We start from the raw sequence: 22,916 nt of genomic DNA, 5'->3' as shown, positions 1-22,916 counted from the left end.
ATTGTACGTCCGGTGCACGGAGGCACCGGATCAGCTGATCGGGCAGGCCCGGGTGTCGGACCCCCACAGATCATGTACTGATGACCTATCTGGTGGATACATCATCAGTTGTCAGAAGCTGGAAAACCATTTTAACCCCTTAAGGACACAGCCTGTTTTGGCCTTCAGGACACAGCCGATTTTTTCAAATCTGACATGTGTTACTTTATGTGGTAATAACTTGGGAATGATTTCACCTAGCCAAGCGATCCTGAGATTGTGTTCTCGTGACATATTGTACTTCATGTTAGTGAAAAAATTTGGTTAATAAATTCAGTATTTATTTGTGAAAAACAGCAAAATTTTGTGAAAATGTTTCAAAATTAGCATTTTTCTTAATTTGAATGTATATGCTTGTAAGACAGATAGTAATACCACACAAAATAGATACTAGTTAACATCCCCCATATGTATACTTTATGTTTGCATCATTTTTTGAATGTACTTTTGTTTTTCTAGGACGTTACAAGGCTTAGAACTTTAGCAGCAATTTCTCACATTTTCAAAAGGCTATTTTTACAGGGACCAGTTCCGTTCTGAAGTGGCTTTGAAGGCCTTATATATTAGAAACCCGCCATAAATCACCCCATTTTAAAAAATGCACCCCTCTAAGTATTCAAAACAGCATTCAAAAAGTTTCTGAACCCTTTAGGTGTTTCACAGGAATTAAAGCAAAATAGATGTGAAATTTACTAATTTCATTTTTTGTTGCCAAAATTCATTTGTAATACATTTTATTTGTACCACAGAAGGTTTTAGCCAAGAATTGCTACTCAATATTTATTACCCTGATTCTACAGCTTTTAGAAATATCTAACATGTGGACCTAGTGTCCTTTTGGACTGAAACACGGACCTCAGAAGCAAAGGAGCACCTAGAGGATTTTGGGGCCTCCATTTTTTAGATTATATTTTAGGCACCCTGTCAGGTTTGAAGAGGTCTTGTGGTGCCAAACCAGTGGAGATCCCCAAAAGTGACCCCATTTTGGAAATTAGACCCCTCAGGGAATTTATTGAGGTGTATAGTTAGCATCTTAACCCCACAGGTTTTTTGCTAAATTTATTGGAAATAGTCTGTAAAATTGAAAATCCACCTTTTTTCAGAAAAAATTAAGGAGAAAAAGAACCCAATGTTTGTAAAGAAATTTCTCCCGATTGCGGCAATACTCCAGATTTTGCTGGAATGATTTTCGGTGCCATGTCGTGTTTGCAACATCCCGAAGGGACTAAAACACTGAAAACCCCCCAAAAGTGACCCCATTTTGGAAACTACACCCCTCAAGGAATTTTCCTAGAGGTATAGTTAGCATTTTGACCCCACAGGTTTTTTGCAGAATTTAGATGAATTCGGCCATGAATATGAAAATCTACTTTTTTTCTGAAAAAACTTCGAAATTTGTTATTTTTACTAGGAATAAAGGAGAAAAAGAACCCCAAAATTTGTAAAGCAACTTCTCCCAATTACGGGAATACCTCATATGTGGTAATAAACTGCTGTTTGGACCCACGGCAGCGATCAGAAGGGAAACAGCGACATTTGGATTTTGGAGCACAGATTTTGCTGGAATGATTTTCGGTGCCATGTTGCGTTTGCAACGTCCTGGAGGTACCAGAACAGTGGAAACCCCCCAAAAGTGACCGCCTTTTTGGAAACTACACCCCTCAAGGAGTTTTCCTAGGGGTATAATTGGCATTATGACCCCACATGTTTTTTGCAGAATTTAGTGGAATTAGGGCGCGAATATGAAAATCTACTTTTTTTCTGAAAAAATGTAACATTTTTAATTTTTACAAGGAATAAAGGAGAAAAAGAACCCCAACGTTTGTAAACCAATTTCTCACAATTAGGGCAATACTCCATATGTGGTAATAAACTGCTGTTTGGACCCACGGCAGGGCTCAGGAGGGAAGGAGCACCATTTGGATTTTGGAGCACGGATTTTGCTGGAATAGTTTTCAGGTGCTATGTCCATTCGTTGAGCCCCTAAAGTACAAGTACAACGGAAAACCCAAAAAAATGTACTCCATTTTGGAAACTATACCCCTCAAGCAATTTATTGAAGGGTATAGTGATCGTTTTGACCCTACAGGTGTTACGTACAAATGATTAACACTGGGCCATGAAAATTAAAAATTTTATCTTTAATGCAGCATTTACACCAAATTTTTCATTTTCACAAGGGGTAATAGGAGAAAAAGCACTGCAAAATTTGTTAAGCAATTTCTCCTGAACACAGAAATACACTTTGAAAACTTTCAAACTGCTGTGTGGGCACACAGCGTGGCTCAGAAGGGAAGTAGTGCCATTTGGCTTTTTGAGAACAAATTTTGCTGGAATGGGTTTCGGGTGTCATGTCACATTTACAGAGCCTCTGAGATGCCAGTACAGTGGAAACTCCCAAAAAAGTTACACCATTTTGGAAACTACACCCCTGACAGAAATTACTGCCTGTCCTTTTAAAACGGACAGGCATCTGCTAGGTCATGCCTCCGGCATGACCTAGCAGGCATACACTGCAGGCAGACCTGGGGGCCCTTATTAGGCCCCCGGCTGCCATCGCAGACACAGACACTCGGCGATCTTATCGCCGGGTGTCGGTGGGAGAGAGAGGGAGCTCCCTCCCTCTCTCCAAAACCACTCAGATGCGGTGCACGCTATTGTGCACCGCATCTGAGGGGTTAAACGGGTGAGATTGATACAAATATCGATCTCACAGGGCAGAGCAGGGACGCCCCCAGCCCTCAGCTGCCTCTAGCAGCTGAGAGCAGGGAGATTTCATGGCTCCCTGCTCTGTTTACTTTATTCTAATGCAGCGCCGTGGAATAAAGCCCATTAATGACCTCTGTGAAAAGGCTAATCGGCGGTCATTAAGGGGTTAAATAACCTGTCCTGGTTAAGGTCACCAGGTGGAGGGCACTGGCTGTTGTCAGTGTAATGGAGGAATCTTTTTTTTCAAATTCTTTTATTTTTCCGTTTTCCAAAACACAAATATAATGGTGCAGAAATATGCAGCACTGACATCGGCCCACAGGCCAGTATATGTAGTTACAATGAGTGCAAAGAAACAAACAAAAAAAAACAACAACGTACAGCTGAAATCGATATTGATGAAGAAGATCTTGTATGCATCCTGAACCAGCAGCCATGCATAATGACCCGTATGAGAACAGGATAGAGATAGAGAGAAGCGAAAGAGAAGAAGGGACAGCAGGGAAAAAGGAAGGAGAGAGAACTGACCTTACACATTGGGCCTAGGGATTATGATCAGGAGGCCATGATGGTCCTATACTCCACAGACAATTGAAATCTAATCCAATCATGCCATGTTTTGAGGAATTTAGCGTGGGACCCTCTCATCGATGCCGTAAGGTCCTCCATTCTCATAATCTCCTGGATCTTGCCGAACCACATGCCAACCATGCAAGATTGTCTCCACAGCGCAGGGACTCACGCTCTAGCTGCATTCACCAGATGGCGAACCACTGAGCGTCGGTACGTAGATAATGGAACATCACACAGATGGAGCAGGAAAAGGCCCTGAGAGCGCGGAAGGGGGAAATCCATAAATTTGGAGGAGATGCGCCACACCTCAGACCAGAAATCTGTCAACTGCGGGAAATCCCAAAAGATGTGTAAAATTGTACCCACATGGTCTCCACATCTCCAACACAACGGTGAGACCGCAGGTATCATCGCATGTAATCTGGAAGGCACTCTATACCATCGCGACAAGATCTTAAATCCCGCCTCCTGAAATCTGCTAGCCATGGAGGATTTATTTGTCATAGTGAACAAGCGATCCTTATGTTCCGCAGTAAATGTTAGACCCAAGTCCCTCTCCCAGCTAAGCAAGTAGGAAGGTGTGGAAAGATAGGATGGAGAGATCAGGAGAGCATAAAGTCTGGACAACGAGTGACGTACAGCCCTGTACATTGGGGTAGCATACAAAACGTCGGTCGACCAGTAGGACCGTATGTTGGGTTTCTTAATAAGCCCCATATTAAGAAGGAGCCCCCAGAACTTTTTAATTTCTGCAGCACATGTTGGATGCCACATCTGGCCTCTAGCGTAATATGACGCGGGGTGACTGGCCAGATACTGTTCGGCATAAAGATTTGTTTGGGTGACCCTTATTTTCTTTACAGAGGAGTTGGTGAACCTGTCAAATTTTTTTTAATTCTGTGTACCCAGTTGTATACATTTTTATTCCTGGGGCAGAAGTGAATTCAGGAATTTGGGGTGAAAAAATATTTGGGGGCACCCAATTGAAGTCACTTGACGGACTGTCACTTTGCCTACTCCACCTTTGTGGGGGTTCCTCACTATCGCTAGAGGATGAAATAATAAGGAAGTGTTCCTCATCTTCACTGGCGGTTTCTGTCTGAACACAGCATGTGAACACAGACTCCTCCACAGTGTACTTCTGTTTAGCCATAATTTTTTATTTTCATGACTGCAAAAAACAACTAGTTCAACTATACTAAATGTACAGTATATAGCTTATAATAATACTACTTATATTCTTTATACTTTTTAACAATTTTTTATTAATTTTTTTAAACTTTTTTAAAAATTTTATGACAAATAAAAAAACTGTGTCTGAAATGTCATCAGAAACCTGGTGTATGCGTGTGTATATAAGTATAATATGTAACCTACCTAAACTACTACTAATAATTTTTAGATTATTTAAATTTTAAGGCCTGATTTACACGAGCCTATATTAGTCTATGGGGGCATGCAGACAGTCCGTGAGTTTTGCGCAGCGTGAGTCCGCTGCGTAAAACTCACGACATGTTCTATATCTCTGCGTTTTTTGCGCATCACGCACCCATTGAAGTCAATGTGTGCGTGAAAACCACGCAGGCCGCACGGAAGCACTTCCGTGCGAACTGCGTGATTCGCGCAACAGCTGTCAAACACTGAATGTAAACAGAAAAGCACCGCGTGCTTTTCTGTTTACAAACATCCAAACGGAGTGTCATAATGATGGCGGCTGCGCGAAAATCACGCAGCCGCGCATCATACACTGATGACACACGCAGCTGTTAAGTGCCTTTTGCGCACGCAAAACGCCGCGTTTTTTGCGTGCGCAAAACGCACACGCTCGTGTAAATCAGGGCTAACTTTTTATTTTATGCTAAAACAGAAAACCGCACCTAAAACGTCAGAGCAGGAGGGGTTAACACTACTTTTCGGACTTCTGCGTGCGATATATATAGCGTATGTTTATAATATATATATACACTATATAATTTATATATGTATATAATATACACATGTGTATATATATATATATATATATATATTTATATTTATAATAAACACCTATATATATCCTACACTACTACATATAATTTTTTTAGATATTTTTATTTTTTATTTCTTTTACAAACTAAATAACTTTTGACAGGTCCCGAAAAGAAGACGGGAGGGGAGGTCGATCAGGGAGCTTTATGGTGTTAAAAAACGGGATTGTGTAGTGTATTTCACTTGTGAGGGGACGCACTAAATTTTCTCTGGTCTGATCTCAGAACTGTCACAACTGTGACAGAACTGAGGAGATCCGTCACAGAGGAAGGGCGGCAATTCACTTTTCTGCTGTGATTGGTCAGTCTGGAGTGACTGACCAATCACAGCGATCCGCCGGGGGGGGGGCCACGATTGGTCCCGCCGCCGATAGCTGTGACGCTCAGCTGTCTGTGACAGCTAAAGTCACTGTCCTGTCACCGTTTGTTTACAAGCGGTGACAGTTTAACTGCAGTACGAGAATGCTCATCCTAATGCGGCAACAACTCGCCACTCAGGACGAGCATTCTCATCCTGCATCTGCAACCAGTTAAAGAGGCTCTGTCACCACATTATAAGTGGCCTATATTGTACATGATGTGATCGGCGCTGTAATGTAGATTACAGCAGTGTTTTTTATTTAGAAAAACTATCATTTTTGACGGAGTTATGACCTATATTGGCTTTGTGATAATGAGTTTCTCAAAGGACAACTGGGCGTGTTTTACTTTTTGGCCAAGTGGGCGTTGTACAGAGGAGTGTATGACGCTGACCAATCAGTGACCAATCAGCATCATACACTTCTCTCCATTCATTTACACTGCACTAGCGACATAGCTATATCGCTATGTGCAGCCACATAAACATACTATAACATTACTGCAGTGTCCTGACAATGAATAGACATTACCTCCAGCCAGGGCGTGATGTGCATTCAGAATCCTGTCACTTCTGTAGTATCTCTGTGATATTTACGGCAAGGCAAGCGTAATCTCGCGAGATTACAATGTAACCTGTCATTTCAAACAAGATTACGATTCCCTTGCTGTAAATATCACAGAGACGCTACAGAAGTGTCAGAATTCTGAATAAACATCACGTCCTGGCTGGAGGTAGTATATATTCATTATCAGGACACTGCAGTAGCGTTATAGTGTGTGTATGAGGCTGCAGATAGCGATATAGCTATATCGCTATGTGCTGTGTAAATGAATGGAGAAAAGTGTATGACGCTGATTGGTCACTGATTGGTCAGCTTCATACACTCTCCTCTGTTCAACGCCCACTTGGCCAAAAAGTAAAATACGCCCAGTTGTCCATTGAGAAACTCATTAGCATAAAGCTAATATAGGTCATAAATCTGTCAAAAATGATCGTTTTTCTAAATAAAAAACACTGCTGTAATCTACATTACAGCGCCGATCACATCGTGTACAATATAGGCCACTTATAATGTGGTGACAGAGCCTCTTTAAGGCCCTTTCAGGCATGGACATTAAAGGGTTAACCATGCACCAAGCTTCAAAGCAGTAAACCACACAAGCCATTCTCATAGAACACAAATCACATAGTGCAAACACCCTCTAGCAAAGTGGCTAGCAAAGCAGTATCAGTTTAAGGGTATGTTCACACGGCGGGGGTCCATAACGGCTGAAATTACGGGGATGTTTCAGCCTGAAAACATCCCCGTAATTTCAGCCGTACCGGCATGTGCAGGCGCTTGTACGCCGCGTCAATTACGGGCGTAATTAGCGCTGCTATTCATTGGAGTCAATGAATAACGGCTCTAATTACGGCCAAAGAAGTGACAGGTCACTTCTTTGACGCGGGCGTCTATTTACGCGCCGTAATTTGACAGCGGCGCGTAAATATACGCCTCGTGTGAACAGACAAACGTCTGCCCATTGCTTTCAATGGGCAGATGTTTGTCAGCGCTATTGAGGCGCTATTTTCGGGCGTAATTCGGGGCAAAAACGCCCGATTTACGTCCGTATATAGGCCGTGTGAACATACCCTAAGGCTGGGATCATATGGTACGTTTTTATTGCATTTAAAATGCGTGCGTTAAAATTCCCCATGTTACCCCGCCTAACTGTTTCCACACAAGACTGACATCAAAATGCGCAATACCCAACATCGAGTGGACTAGTGAAAGATCCTAAATATGTTTTGCTAAAATTCTTGTACAATAACTTTATCAACCCTTATTTATTTCAGATAAAATCTGTTTTTTTCTACTTTTTTTCAGTATTATAATACAACATATTTTGTTTTGATTAATAGTGAAGGAGAGAGTGCTAAATCAGGGAGATCACAACATGGAGTCACAGGGAGAACTAATACATTTTACCCTTCAGGAAGAGGAAGCGAATGACCAGGTAAGGTGGATCAACCGCATGTGTTTGTAAGTCAACAGTAGAAATGAGCAAACATCCTGAAATTCTTTTTGTATACGAATCTTTCTTCCAATTCGATTTGGTCCGAATAAATTAGTGCATTTTGGGAACATTACCTGCAATGCATTATAGGGAAAACCCGCCTAAGGTCATGTGATTCTTTTTCTAATTTGTAAAATGGAGGCCAACGCTAAACCACAAAAGTTTCAGAATCCGCCTTATCCCAAATTTTGGGGAATTCGGATCGAATTTGATAAGTGTAGAATCGATTTGCTCATCTCTAGTCAACAGTCATTTTAGATTAGGATCCCCTCAAAGTTTGGAAATTGACCTGTGGTACTGATTCTTAATCGGCAGCATGTCAATTTCTCTTGCAAAAATGCTGTCGAATTTTACGCTATGTGCGGACGTACCCTAAGGCCAGGATCACACACGCACAGTTTTGATGCTGTTTTTGTTGCAGTTTTTTTAGCCAAACCCAAAAGTCGGTACAAAAGAAAATAGATGCATAAGGGCACGTTCAGACGTGGCGGAATTGCTGTGGAATTCCGCTGCGGACAGTCCGCAGTGGAATTCTCCAGCGGCCGTTTTTTACATTTGTTTCAATACATTTTTAGGCTGGGTTCACACGTGGCGGAATTTCACTTAAATTCCGCTGCGGACACTCCGCAGCGTTAATCCGCAGCGGAGCCGTTTCTGCATTGACTTCCACTTCTATTTAGAAGTGTTCGTTTAGACGATGCGTAACATTCCGCTGCGGAGCATAGGCTGCGGAGCGGAATTTGGTGTCCGCAGCATGCTCTGTCTGTTGCGGAGCAGTGGCGGACTCATGGCGGAATTTCTCCATTGACTTCAATGGAGATTCTAAGTTCCGCAATGAAGTCCGCAGCTGTCATGCACATGTTATGTGTGCTGCGGATGCGTCTTGCTTTTTTACCATGACATTTCTTCATTCTGGCTGGACCTATGTATTTCTAGGTCTACAGCCAGACTGAGGAAGTCAATGGGGCTCCCGTAATGACGGGAGCGTTGCTAGGAGACGTCTGTAAATAGTCACTGTCCAGGGTGCTGAAAGAGTTAAGCGATCGGCAGTAACTGTTTCTGCACCCGGGACAGTGACTACCGATCCCAATATACAGCAACCTGTAAAAAAAATAGAAGTTCATACTTACCGAGAACTCCCTGCTTCTGTCTCCAGTCCGGCTTCCCAGGATGACGTTTCAGTCTAAGTGACGGCTGCAGCCAATCACAGGCCAATAACAGGCTGCAGCGGTCACATGGACTGCCGCGTCATCCAGGGAGGTCGGGCTGGATGCCGAAAGAGGGACGCGTCACCAAGACAACGGCCGGTAAGTATGAAATTCGTTTACTTTCACTAGGGAAAGTGCTGTCCCTTCTCTCTATCCTGCACTGATAGGGAGAAGGGAAGCACTTTTCCCGCAGTCCGCAGCAGCTAGTCCGCATCAATTTACTGCACATTTTGTGCAGATCCGCAGCAGAATCTGCAACGCAGATTCTGTGCGGCATTGATGCGGACAGTTGCGGAGGAAATCCGCCACGTGTGGTCATGCCCTTAGGCAAGTTAGTTCAGACGTTGCAGAAAACTCCGCTGCGGACCATAGGCTGCGGTGTGGAATTTTCCCTTCGCAGCCTGCACTGACTGTTGCAGAGAAGAAGCGGAATTTCACTGCGTATTTCAGCCTTTGCAATGCAAAAACTGAAATCTGTCGCAAGTGCGCTGTGTTTTCTGCAACGTCTGAATTACCTGTCAAATATGCAAATGTTGGTGCAGATTCGTTACGTAATTGGCCCAAATTTGCACCAACATTTGCAGCGGAAAAATTCTGCAACGTCTGAACGTGCCCTTAGGCTACATGCACACGTTGCGGAAATTTTGATTCGTTTTTAGGTGCAATTTTTACATTTTGATGCAGAAAGTAGGTGTGGTTTTGTGCTGCAGATTTTGGTGCGTTTTTAAAAGCAAGATAAATTAAAATGCTGCAGATTTTTAAATCCACACCGCAGGTCAATTTACGTGGGGAATTCCGCAATGTGTAGATGAGATTACTTGGAATCTCAATTACTTTGCTGGTACTGTATTACGCTGTAGATTTGCCGCAGGAAAATCCTTGCGGGAAATCCGCACGTAATATACATTGTGTGCGTTTGACCTAAGTCTTTTCTTTATACCTTTCCTTCTGTTTCGATCCACTTCTGGCTTTGACTCAAAAAACGGAGCCAAAAACTGCCACAAAACTACATCAAAACTGTGTGTGCGATTCTGGCCTAAGGGTGGATTCACATGCGGCAGATTTTGCAGAAATTCAGTCTGAGGCTGGATTTACACGAGCGTGTGCGTTTTGCACGCGCAAATAACACGGCGTTTTGCGTGCGCAAAAGGCACTTAACAGCTCCGTGTGTCATCACCATATGATGCGCGGCTGCGTGATTTTCACGCAGCCACCATCATTATGACACTCTGTTTGTATGTTTGTAAACAGAAAAGCACGTGGTGGTTTCATTCATTCTTTTTACTGCTGTTGCGTGAATCACGCGCGTCACACGGAATGGTATGTGTGGTATGCGTGATTTTCACGCACCCATTGACTTCAACGGGTGCGTGATGCGCGAAAAACGCACAAAGATAGGACATGTCGTGAGTTTTACACAGCGGACTCACGCTGCGCAAAAATCACGGGCTGTTTGCACTGCCCCATAGAATAACATAGGTCCGTGCGACGCGCGTGAAAAGCACGCGCGTTGCACGGACGTATTGCGGCCTTAAAATCAGTTCCATTCATCTGAAATACAGTGAAGGAAATAAGTATTTGATCCCTTGCTGATTTTGTAAGTTTGCCGACTGTCAAAGACATGAACAGTCTAGAATTTTTAGGCTAGGTTAATTTTACCAGTGAGAGATAGATTATATATATAAAAAAAAAAGAAAATCACATTGTCAAAATTATATATATTTATTTGCATTGTGCACAGAGAAATAAGTATTTGATCCCTTTGGCAAACAAGACTTAATACTTGGTGGCAAAACCCTTCTTGGCAAGCACAGCAGTCAAATATTTTTTGTAGTTGATGATGAGGTTTGCACACATGTTAGATGGAATTTTGGCCCACTCCTCTTTGCAGATCATCTGTAAATCATTAAGATTTCGAGGCTGTCGCTTGGCAGCGCGGATCTTCAGCTCCCTCCATAAGTTTTCGATGGGATTAAGGTCTGGACATCCTAAGGGTATGTGCACACACACTAATTACGTCCGTAATTGACGGACGTATTTCGGCCGCAAGTACCGGACCGAACACAGTGCAGGGAGCCGGGCTCCTAGCATCATACTTATGTACGATGCTAGGAGTCCCTGCCTCTCTGCAGGACAACTGTCCCGTACTGTAATAATGTTTTCAGTACGGGACAGTAGTTCCACGGAGAGGCAGGGACTCCTAGTGTCGTACATAACTATGATGCTAGGAGCCCGGCTCCCTGCACTGTGTTCGGTCCGGTACTTGCGGCCGAAATACGTCCGTCAATTACGGACGTAATTAGTGTGTGTGCACATACCCTTAGGATGTCACGGACGTAATTAGTGTGTGTGCACATACCCTTAGAAAGCTCTTTGGTCTTGCCCATGTTGTAGAGGTTAGAGTCAGACTGATTAATTGAGTCTGTGGACAGGAGTCTTTTATACAGGTGACCATGTAAGACAGCTGTCTTTAATGCAGGCACCAAGTTGATTTGGAGCGTGTAACTGGTCTGGAGGAGGCTGAACTCTTAATGGTTGGTAGGGGATCAAATACTTATTTCTCTGTGCACAATGCAAATAAATATATATAATTTTGACAATGTGATTATTATTATTTTTTTTTATATATAATCTATCTCTCACTGCCTCTCCGTGGAACTACTGTCCCGTACTGTAATCATGTTTTCAGTACGGGACAGTTGTCCTGCAGCGAGGCAGGGACTCCTAGCATCGTACATAAGTATGATGCTAGGAGCCCGGCTCCCTGCACTGTGTTCGGTCCGGTACTTGCGGCCGAAATACGTCCGTCAATTACGGACGTAATTAGTGTGTGTGCACATACCCTTAGGATGTCACGGACGTAATTAGTGTGTGTGCACATACCCTTAGAAAGCTCTTTGGTCTTGCCCATGTTGTAGAGGTTAGAGTCAGACTGATTAATTGAGTCTGTGGACAGGAGTCTTTTATACAGGTGACCATGTAAGACAGCTGTCTTTAATGCAGGCACCAAGTTGATTTGGAGCGTGTAACTGGTCTGGAGGAGGCTGAACTCTTAATGGTTGGTAGGGGATCAAATACTTATTTCTCTGTGCACAATGCAAATAAATATATATAATTTTGACAATGTGATTATTATTATTTTTTTTTATATATAATCTATCTCTCACTGCCTCTCCGTGGAACTACTGTCCCGTACTGTAATCATGTTTTCAGTACGGGACAGTTTTCCTGCAGCGAGGCAGGGACTCCTAGCATCGTACATAAGTATGATGCTAGGAGCCCGGCTCCCTGCACTGTGTTCGGTCCGGTACTTGCGGCCGAAATACGTCCGTCAATTACGGACGTATTTAGTGTGTGTGCACATACCCTTACTGTAAGCACATGAATTTCTGCAAGTTCCTTTCAGCTGAATGGAACTGATTTCGAAGGGGTTTGCCCATCAGGGACATTTATGACATATCCACAGGATATGGCATAAATGTCAGATAGATGCGGGTCCCACCTCTGGGACCTGCACCCATCTCTAGAACGGGGTCCCCTAAACCCTGTTCTACCTCTCTCTGTCCCCGCTGCCTCCTGGGCCACTTCCTGATTACATGGTATGGTTGGAAATTATGAAACCAGCGTAGCTTACTGAGCTACGCTGTTTTTGTAACTCCTATAGGAATGATTAGCAGTCATGGAAACAGCAAAGCTCGCGTGTTATGCTGCGTACTTAACTGCTATTTACTTCTATGGGAGTTACGGAATCAGCGTAGCTACCCTGTTTTCGAAATTTCCAAACATGTAATCAAGAAGTGGCCCGGGAGGGAATTTGCAATACGTTTTTTTACTGCAGAAATTTGTGCAGATTTTCCTGCGTTTTTCTCGATGCTGGGAGATGATGACATCTCCTCTGAAAAAAAACGTAACAATTCAGTCCACTTTACGCAGCCGGAAATGACATGCTGCAGTATGAAAAATATGCACCGACCATAAAGGGAAATTTCTGGTTGGAAATTTTACGCAGCATGTGGATGAGATTTGTTAAATCTCACCCACTTTGCTTGTACTGTAGTCTGCTGCGTATTTTCCGTCCATAATTCCGGATGAAAAATACGCAGCAATTCTGCTACGTGTGGAGCCCTACCACAAACACAGTTTTGATGCAGTTTTTAATGCCATTTTTTGTTTCATTTTTTATGAGCCAAAGTAAGGCTACATTCAGACGAGCGTGTCCGATTTGCACACGTAAAAAACGCAGTTTTTTTTTCTACATTTCATAACCGTGTGCGTCATGATTGGCATCAGTGTGCTTGCGTGTGTCATGCGTTATGCACGTCCTTGCAAGCACTTTTTAAAAAATGTTTATTTATTTGTCTGCTTTTCAATGTAACTTATGTGTGAAACACGGACAGCACACAGATGTCGTTCGTGTGCTGTCCGTGGTTTTCACGCACCCATAGACTTCAATGGGCGACTAGGTGCACAAAAACGCACAAATATATGCAGTGAGTTTCACGCAACAGACACTTGCTGTGTAAATACTCACGCATGTCTGTATGGCCCCATTGAAATTAATGGGTTCGTGTACTGTGAGTTATTTCAACGCACAGCACACGGACGAGTGCTATGCTCGTCTGAATGAGCCCTAAGAAGTGGATCAAAAAAGAAGGAAAGGTATATAGATAAAATTGATGCAACTAATTTCTTTTGTGTTCACTATTATAAAAAAAAACTGATCCAAAAACTGCATAAAACTGCATGTGTGAACCTGGTCTAAAAGGCCAGAAAAACGTCAAAAAAACTATAAAAACATTGTTTCTTGTGCATTTTATATTTCACTTTAGACTTTCAGATAACATCTGGCAACAGTGATTTTGGCAAAAATAATAAATAAAAAAATGCAAGGTTTTCCCCCAAACATTGTTCGTGAAACCACTCTAGGGGTATGTGCACACGGCTTGTTTTCAGCCATTTTTCAGGCTGTAAACGGCCGAAAATTCAGAAGCAGAACGCCTCCAAACATCTGCCCATTGATTTCAATGGGAAATACGGCGTTCTATTCTGACGGGCCGTTTTTTTACGTGGCCGTTTTGAAAAACGCCCACGAAAAAAAAGTACATGTCACTTCTTGATACGTTTTTGGAGCCGTTTTTCATTGACTATAGAAAAACAGCTCCAAAAACGTCCGTAAGAAATGCAGTGAAATCGCGAGTTTGATTAAAAAACAGCTCCGTATTTTCAGACGTTTTTTAGTAAGAGTGTGAACATACCCTAAGGGTATGTTCACACGGAGTGTTTTCAGGCGTATTTCAGGGCGTTTTTTTACGCCTCATTTCCAAAAACGGCACGTAAAAAGATGCCCGCAAAAAAGAAGTGCATGTCACTTCTTGGGATGTTTTTGGAGCCGTTTTTCATTGACTCTATAGAAAAACAGCTCCAAAAACGGCCGTAAAAAACGCTGCGAGAATTGCGAGTGGCTTAAAAAACATCTGAAAATCAGGAGCTGTTTTCCGTATTTTCAGACGTTTTTTATTTTGTGTGTGCATATACCCTTAGGCCATGTTCAGACGTGGCAGAGCTTTTCCGCTGCAAATGTTGGTGCAGATTCGGGGCAATTACGCAACGAATCTGCACCAACATTTGCATAGTTGACAGGTAATTCAGACGTTGCAGATATCACAGTGGGCTTACCACAGATTTCAGTTTTTGCATTGCAAAGGCTGAAATCCGCAGTGACATTCCGCTTCTTCTCCTCAATGTAATGAGCATGCTGCGGAGGGAAAATTCCGCACCGCAGCCTAATTTCCGCACAGTTATTTTCTGCTGCAGAATTCCACTGGACTGTCCGCAGCGGAATTCAACAGCAATTCCGCCACGTCTGAATGTGCCCTAAAAGTTAATGGAAATATCATGACAATTTATTTATAGACAAATAGTAAAAGTACCTAAATATCAAGAATGCTGAATACTTTCTTTTATTTCATTCACAGACATATATGCAATCCTTAGAAATGCCTGGTAAGTAAGACGATAGTGTCTTAGGTTTAATTAATTGGTTTACAAATATTTTGTGACATATAGACAGTGCAGTACTTACATCATTAAATGTGGTGTTACATAACATGTATTATGTTTTTTTTGGACTCTGCACTTGATTTTATGTTTCAGAATATTAATTTCTCGCTTAAAGAGGCTCTGTCACCAGATTTTGCAACCCCTATCTGCTATTGCAGCAGATAGGCGCTGCAATGTAGATTACAGTAACGTTTTTATTTTTTAAAAACAAGCATTTTTGGCCAAGTTATGACCATTTTTGTATTTATGCAAATGAGGCTCGCAAAAATACAACTGGGCGTGTTTACAGTAAAAGTACAACTGGGCGTGTATTATGTGTGTACATCGGGGCGTTTTTACTTCTTTTACTAGCTGGGCGTTAGGAATGGGAGAGTATGATGCTGACGAATCAGCATCATCCACTTCTGTTCGTAAACACCCAGCTTCTGGCAGTGCAGACACACAGCGTGTTCTCGAGAGATCACGCTGTGACGTCACTCACTTCCTGCCCCAGGTCCTGCATCGTGTCGGCCACATCGGCACCAGAGGCTACAGTTGATTCTGCAGCAGCATCAGCGTTTGCAGGTAAGTAGCTACATCGACTTACCTGCAAACGCCGATGCTGCTGCAGAATCAACTGTAGCCTCTGGTGCCGATGTGTCCTCGCTCGTCCGACACGATGCAGGACCTGGGGCAGGAAGTGAGTGACGTCACAGCGTGATCTCTCGAGAACACTCTGTGTCTGCACTGCCAGAAGCTGGGCGTTCTGAAGAGAAGTGGATGATACTTCTCGTCAGAACGCCCAGCTAGTAAAAGAAGTAAAAACGCCCCGATGTACGCACATAATACACGCCCAGTTGGACTTTTACTTTAAATACGCCCAATTGGACTTTAGTAAGCCTCATTTGCATAAATACAAAATTGGCCATAACTTGGCCAAAAATGCTTGTTTTTTTAAATTAAAAACGTTACTGTAATCTACATTGCAGCGCCGATCTGCTGCAATAGCAGATAGGGGTTGCAAAATCTGGTGACAGAGCCTCTTTAAATAGTCTTTTTTTTTTGTTTTACAGCGCAGTAATTGTGTAGTGAAAAGTTGAGTAAGGGCAACAGATCTGGCCGAAAATACTAGAAACAATAGTGCAGCATGCTGCACTATTGTTTCCGGTAAAACCATGGACACCCTGTCGGAAACCCGACGGAGCCCATTAAAGTCAATGGGTTCCGCTGGCCGTTGATGGTATCTGTCGTATAACAGCACTGGCACTTCCAGGAACAACAGAAAGAACAATGCAGGTGTGAACCTGCCCTAACTCTTTAAGACAGTTGTATTTAAATTCATTAAAGACTATATAAACCTTTGAAAGGCATATATATATATATATATATATATATATTCATATATATATATATATATATTCATATATATATATATATACACATATATACACATGTATGTGTATTTCTTTTAATAAAAAGGTCAGTCAGTGTGATTGGTGCAACTTTATAAATAGTTTTTATTCAAAATTCTTTTTACTTTCTTAGACAGAGCTTCTTTGTATCCTGTATACAGAGCAGCTGTATCGTGCACTAAATCCTGTTTCCGTCAGGTCCGCGGTACTGACGGGTTCAGTGACAGCGGGTCCTGCATGTCCCTGACAAGCAGGATCCACCTGTAATCTCACACACATCTAAGTTCATAATAGATTACAGGTGAATCCTACGGATCAGAGACACGCAGGACCCGCTGACACTGACTGATTCAGGTCATAGCGTTTGATACAGCTGCTCTGTATAGGGAACACATAGGAGCTGTATTTGTAAGGTTGCACCAACCACGATGATTGACCTTTATATGTATATATATATACATATATATATATATATATATATATATATATATATATATATATGTATATATATACAATGGAAAAGCAGCAGCACTCATAATGCAATTCCAAGATGGTCTCAGGTGCAAGCAGGTAATCCCGATCCATGGGATATAGATCAATATTGAAGAAAATCCCTCAGCACTCCGTGTTAGTGAAAAAAATGGTGGTTTATTAAGCCAGCACAAGCTGCAACGTTTCCGTCCTGCTATAGGACCTTTATCAAGCATTTCAAAGGGTTACATAGCCTTTAACTCTGTTTACTGTGAGCGAATAATAACATTATTTTCCCAGTCTAAACATTAGTAGGTCCTTACTGCTCTTCAAACAGTAATCTTGAAAATAGTGAGGAATTAAAGCACAAAGAGTATATTAAGAGCTGCAGCACATTTCATTATGTTGATAATTATGCTTTAGCTTAAAATTTTAAATTAGAACCCAGTAGACGTTCCCTTGAAAAGTGTCGCAAACACCCAATCCCCCTGCTACAAGATCAGTTTCATAACAGTAAACTGTATTGTGGCCCATACAGATGTGTCCATCCTTAACTTTTCTTGAAAAGCGATTAGTTATATAGTACAATTTGTCATAATATCAATTCAATAAAACATATACGTTAAACATATACGATAAGTTCATGAAGGACACATCTGTGCTAGAGTACACACTCTCCGTCTCCCTCTACTGTGCTGAGGCAGCCCACTTCTTCCTACCCTCCCTCACCACTTTAGGCTGTAACATCTCCACAGTCCTCTCTTTCTACCCCTGCTGTGTTAGATTATTCTCTCGTACACTGAGGCAGCAACTACTTCCTAAACCCCCTCACCATTCTAGGCTTTAATGTCTCCTCAGTTCTTTCTTTCTTTCTTTCTTTCTTTCTTTCTTTCTTTCTTTCTTTCTTTCTTTCTTTCTTTCTTTCTTTCTTTCTTTCTTTCTTTCTTTCTTTCTTTCTTTCTTTCTTTCTTTCTTTCTTTCTTTCTTTCTTTCTTTCTTTCTTTCTTTCTTTCTTTCTTTCTTTCTTTCTTTCTTTCTTTCTTTCTTTCTTTCTTTCTTTCTTTCTTTCTTTCTTTCTTTCCTGCAGTGGGACATCTCAGAGAGGATGCAGCTGCAGGATCAATCGCTGTATGTTGGGGACACTACGGGTAACTTCTACTAAACCTAACTGCAACTTGATTAACTTATATAAATATATGAATGGCGCATACAAAAAATATGGTGAAATCCTGTTCCATGTAAAACCCCCTCAAAAAACAAGGGGGCACTCCCTCCGTCTGGAGAAAAAAAGGTTCAACCTGCAGAGGCGACAAGCCTTCTTTACTGTGAGAACTGTGAATCTATGGAATAGCCTACCGCAGGAGCTGGTCGCAGCAGGGACAGTAGATGGCTTTAAAAAAGGCTTAGATAATTTCCTAGAACAAAAAAATATTAACTGCTATGTGTAGAAATTTTTTACTTCCCCTTTCCCATCCCTTGGTTGAACTTGATGGACATGTGTCTTTTTTGAACCGTACAAACTATGTAACTATGTAACTATGTAACTGTAGAGGAGACTGTTAGTAGTCAGGATCCATTAGTGCACCAGTATGCAAAATAAGTAATAAAGATTTATTACACTATGTCATATTTTTATATATGATACTTATTAACTCCAATAGTCTAAAGGTAAATTGCTATATAAACCTTTGAACACTTTTTTTTTTTTAAATAAAACAACGTATTATGATATTTTTTTAACTCAATAAATTTTTATTGACATTTTTCAAAAGGAACAACAACAGACAGACTTTGCAGTCCAATGAATACAGTTTGATAAAACAAAATAGTCGCAAGATAAGGCAAATCAGCAATCACAGGGATCACATTGAAATTAGTTAACCATAAAATAAAAGTCAAATATCTTTGTCCATTATAAGAGTTCCATTAAAGGTTGAGCTTGAAAACCCTGTCTGCGAGCCATTTCCAGATCTAGAATAAACTGGATTAATAATACAGAAAGTAACAAATCAAAAACACACAATACAAAACAAATATTGTAAGATCTCAAATTAGATACCAACTAAAATGAAAAATATTGAAAAATATTGATGCTGGAAGACTAGTAGGCAACCCTCCCCTATGGAACACAATTATGAGCACTGCGCAACCAAGGGCCCCACAATTTCTCATATTTAGGAAATTAGTGGTCTTTATAAGCCATCATTTTCTCATGTGAACAAGTACTGTTAACATGTGCAATGATTTCTTGTAGAGGAGGAATTGTCGAGCTCTTCCAATATCGAGTTATCACTAGTTTGGTCGCAATGAATACATGTGCTGAGATAACTCTGAATTCTGCCGGTATATCTTTAATGTTTAGAAAAAGCAGTGCTAGCGATGGGGAAGGAGCAATTGGAATCCCTGTAAATCCCGACAAAAAAAGGAACAAAGAATCCCAAAGAGTTTAGAACAATGGACATGTCCATAAAATATGTGAAAGAGTTCCTTTAGGCTGGGTTCACACACCCTATTTACGGACGTAATTCGGGAGTTTTAACCTCGAATTACGTCCGAAAATACGGCTCCAATGCGCCGGCAAATATCTGCCCATTCATTTGAATGGGCTTTATGATGTTCTGTGCTGACGGTCATTTTTTTTACGCGCCGCTGTCAAAAGACGGCGCGTAAAAAAGACGCCCGCGTCAAAAAAGTGCCTGTCACTTCTTGGGACGTAATTGGAGCCGTTTTGCATTGGCACCATAGAAAAACAGCTCCAATTACGTCCGTAATGGACGCAGCGAAAAACGCTGGCAACATGCCATTACGTCTGAAATTCAAGAGCTGTTTTCTCCTGAAAACAGCTCTGTGATTTCAGCCGTAATGGACGCTGCCGTATGAACATACCCTCAGCCCCACAATTTCTCCAGCAATAATGAGAAGCATTAGGATACATATGTTGAAGTCTATCAGGAGTGTAATACCATCTGAGCATAGTCTTCATCACTGACTCATAGTGTAAAGTACATTTCAGATGCTTTGCTACAAAAGTGAGAGCATATGTCCATGCAGGTGGGGGATAAACTCGTGCAAGCTCCTTCTCCCAAGCCAAGAAAGGGGAAGACTTTTCAAATTTAGCCTTGGATCCTTTAAGATGTGTCACAGGTTGAGACCATAGCTGGAATATATCAGCATTAGCTGTAACCGTAAATGGACAATCCGATTGCAAGAGGTGCCTAATACTAAGAAATTTGTAGAAATCAGAGTTTGAGATGCCGAACCTATCATGTAGGTAGGTAAATTTTAGCAATTGATTATTTTCCATAAGAGATATCATATGTGTCAAACCCCCAATCTTCCAGGAATGGAGATGTATCATGGTATTTATAACAACTTTTTAATTAAAAAATAATAATTTTTGCTTTTTGAGATACAGCATCTATGTACTGTATCCTGGATACATAGAAGCCGTATCTTGCATTCAGACCTGAATCCGTCAGGTCGGCAGGACTGACGGCTTCTATGACAGTGGGTCCTTTCTGTCTCTGACACGCAAGATCCACCTGTTATCGATCTAAGTTTAAGTTAATTTACTGCCATAGCCTTTAAGACAGATCTATCAACTGCTTGTCTGGACTAGCCAACCTTCTTTAAAATATGCAATATTTTTTTTTTTTTCATCAGGTAATGTTAATAGTCTAATGGAATCATTTAGACCTTCAGAGAACACAGGACTGAAAGAGATCACATCTTTTGTCCCCTTAGACAGTGATTTTCAGTATGAAGTAGTCAAAGATAAAATTGATGCGTTATGTCAGTCTTTTTCATCTTTAAAAGTTTGTTGTAAGAACAGGGAACTAATACTGTCTGGTACAGTGGATATATCACACATGATGAGATCTGCACGTGATGAGATCAAGAATATAATAAATTCCATTGAAGTACGCAAAATTGAAGTCTCAGAAGAAAACGCAGGTTTCCTTACCTCCAGGGAAAGTAAGGATATTTCTGAAAGGTTCTTTGCTGACTTACCTGAAGGCAAGGTGATGCTTGATATTCCCAGAGGATTTCGTCTATATGCTCCTTCTATAGATCTTCTTGACCAAGCTGAGGCTGCCTTGCAAAAAAATCTTCTGCATGGTAGTATTACGATGCAGAAGTCGGGTGACATTGTATCATCAGAACCTTGGAAACAGCTATGGGATAATTTGATGAGTAACATTGATATCAAAATATATTTTCAATATATTGATAACACAGACGATCTAATCTTGTCTATTGTGGGTTTTACTGAGGAAGTGAAAAAAGCTTTGAAGGAATGTGAAGATATCTCACATAACAAAAAAACGATCAAAGAGGAATTTCACTTGGACCATCCTATTTTGAGAGAAAATCTAGAAGATTTGCTTCAAAGGTTTAATATTGGCAAGTTAACAGCTGATGTAGAGATTTCAAAGGCCTCAAGTGAAACTGTGACTTTGATAGGACCACGTGAGGAGGTGGAAAAATCGAAATATGTCCTTCAAAAGTTAATAGAGAATCATGTTGATCATTTTTGTATTACTAAGCATGGGGCAGTGAATTTTTTTGCTAACCAAGGAAAAACATTAATAGATGATATAGAAAAGAAATGTAACTGTCGGATCTTCATTTGTGACTTGGAAAACAAAAAGAACAAGGCAGAAGGTATAGAAAAAGTTAAGGATGAATCTGGAAGCAACATAAAAGAAGTGAAACGACATGCTGCAGGTGATAAAGGGGCTCACAAAAATGGAGCTAGTGAAGGTAGTCAGAACAAAGAGAGTTCAATGGAAAAGCCGGCACCTATACTTCAGCTTATTCTGAGTTTTGGAAACCTTGAAAATAAAAAGGTAAATTTTTCTCTAATAATCTAAAGCTATGCATAATGTGTAGATATAAAAAATTTTTAATGTTAGCTACACAGTACAAAATAGATACATCACATCTATATATTTGATGATTACTTAAATCAATATAAATGCCCACAACATGGATTTTTAGGCTGGGTTCACACGTGGCGGAATTTCACTTGAATACCGCTGCGGACACTCCGCAGCGTTAATCCGCAGCGCAGCCGTTTCTCCATTGACTTCCACTTTAATTTAGAAGTGTTCGTTTAGACGTTGAGTAAAATTCCGCTGCGGAGCATAGGCTGCGGAGCGGAATTTGGTGTCCGCAGCATGCTCTGTCTGTTGCGGAGCAGTGGCGGACTGGTTGCGGACTCATGGCGGAATTTCTCCATTGACTTCAATGGAGATTCTAAATTCCGCAATGAAGTCCGCAGCTGTCATGCACATGTTATGTGTGCTGCGGATGCGTCTTGCTTTTTTAACATGACATTTCTTCATTCTGGCTGGACCTATGTATTTCTAGGTCTACAGCCAGACTGAGGAAGTCAATGGGGCTCCCGGAATTACGGGAGCGTTGCTAGGAGACGTCAGTAAATAGTCACTGTCCAGGGTGCTGAAAGAGTTAAGCGATCGGCAGTAACTGTTTCTGCACCCTGGACAGTGACTACCGATCCCAATATACAGCAACCTGTAAAAAAATAGAAGTTCATACTTACCGAGAACTCCCTGCTTCTGTCTCCAGTTCTGCTTCCCAGGATGACGTTTCAGTCTAAGTGATGGCTGCAGCCAATCACAGGCTGCAGCAGTCACATGGACTGCCGCGTCATCCAGGGAGGTCGGGCTGGATGCCGAAAGAGGGACGCGTCACCAAGACAACGGCCGGTAAGTATGAAATTCGTTTACTTTCACTAGGGAAAGTGCTGTCCCTTCTCTCTATCCTGCACTGATAGAGAGAAGGGAAGCACTTTTTCCGCAGTCCGCAGCAGCTAGTCCCATCAATTTACTGCACATTTTGGGCAGATCCGCAGCCGTAATCCGCAACCCGGATTAGGTGCGGCATTGATGCGGACAGTTGCGGAGGAAATCCGCCACGTGGGGGCATGCCCTTAAAGTATTTTCTGCATGTGATAAGTGCATCCTAGATATAGTTATACAATATATCTTTTTTCC

The 22,916-nt window shown here is 41.6% G+C and overlaps 1 protein-coding gene across 2 annotated transcripts in view; it reads left to right on the top strand.

Annotated features, from left to right (window-relative positions):
* The window catches only part of LOC142761393 (protein mono-ADP-ribosyltransferase PARP14-like), a 91,506-nt gene that overhangs the window by 5,044 nt on the left and 63,546 nt on the right, over positions 1–22,916 (top strand). For both annotated transcript variants that reach the window (XM_075864588.1, XM_075864582.1), the window contains exons 2-4: positions 7,612–7,706; positions 14,950–14,977; positions 20,560–21,746. In XM_075864588.1, the coding sequence (XP_075720703.1) occupies positions 7,612–7,706; positions 14,950–14,977; positions 20,560–21,746 (1,310 nt within the window). The remainder of the gene's footprint in view (positions 1–7,611; positions 7,707–14,949; positions 14,978–20,559; positions 21,747–22,916) is intronic.

The sequence above is a fragment of the Rhinoderma darwinii genome, chromosome 1, assembly GCF_050947455.1.
Source record: "Rhinoderma darwinii isolate aRhiDar2 chromosome 1, aRhiDar2.hap1, whole genome shotgun sequence".
In the NCBI taxonomy this organism is placed as follows: Eukaryota; Metazoa; Chordata; class Amphibia; order Anura; family Rhinodermatidae; genus Rhinoderma; species Rhinoderma darwinii.
Note: the sequence above shows the minus strand (reverse complement) of the source record. Positions and strands in the feature narration are given on the sequence as shown.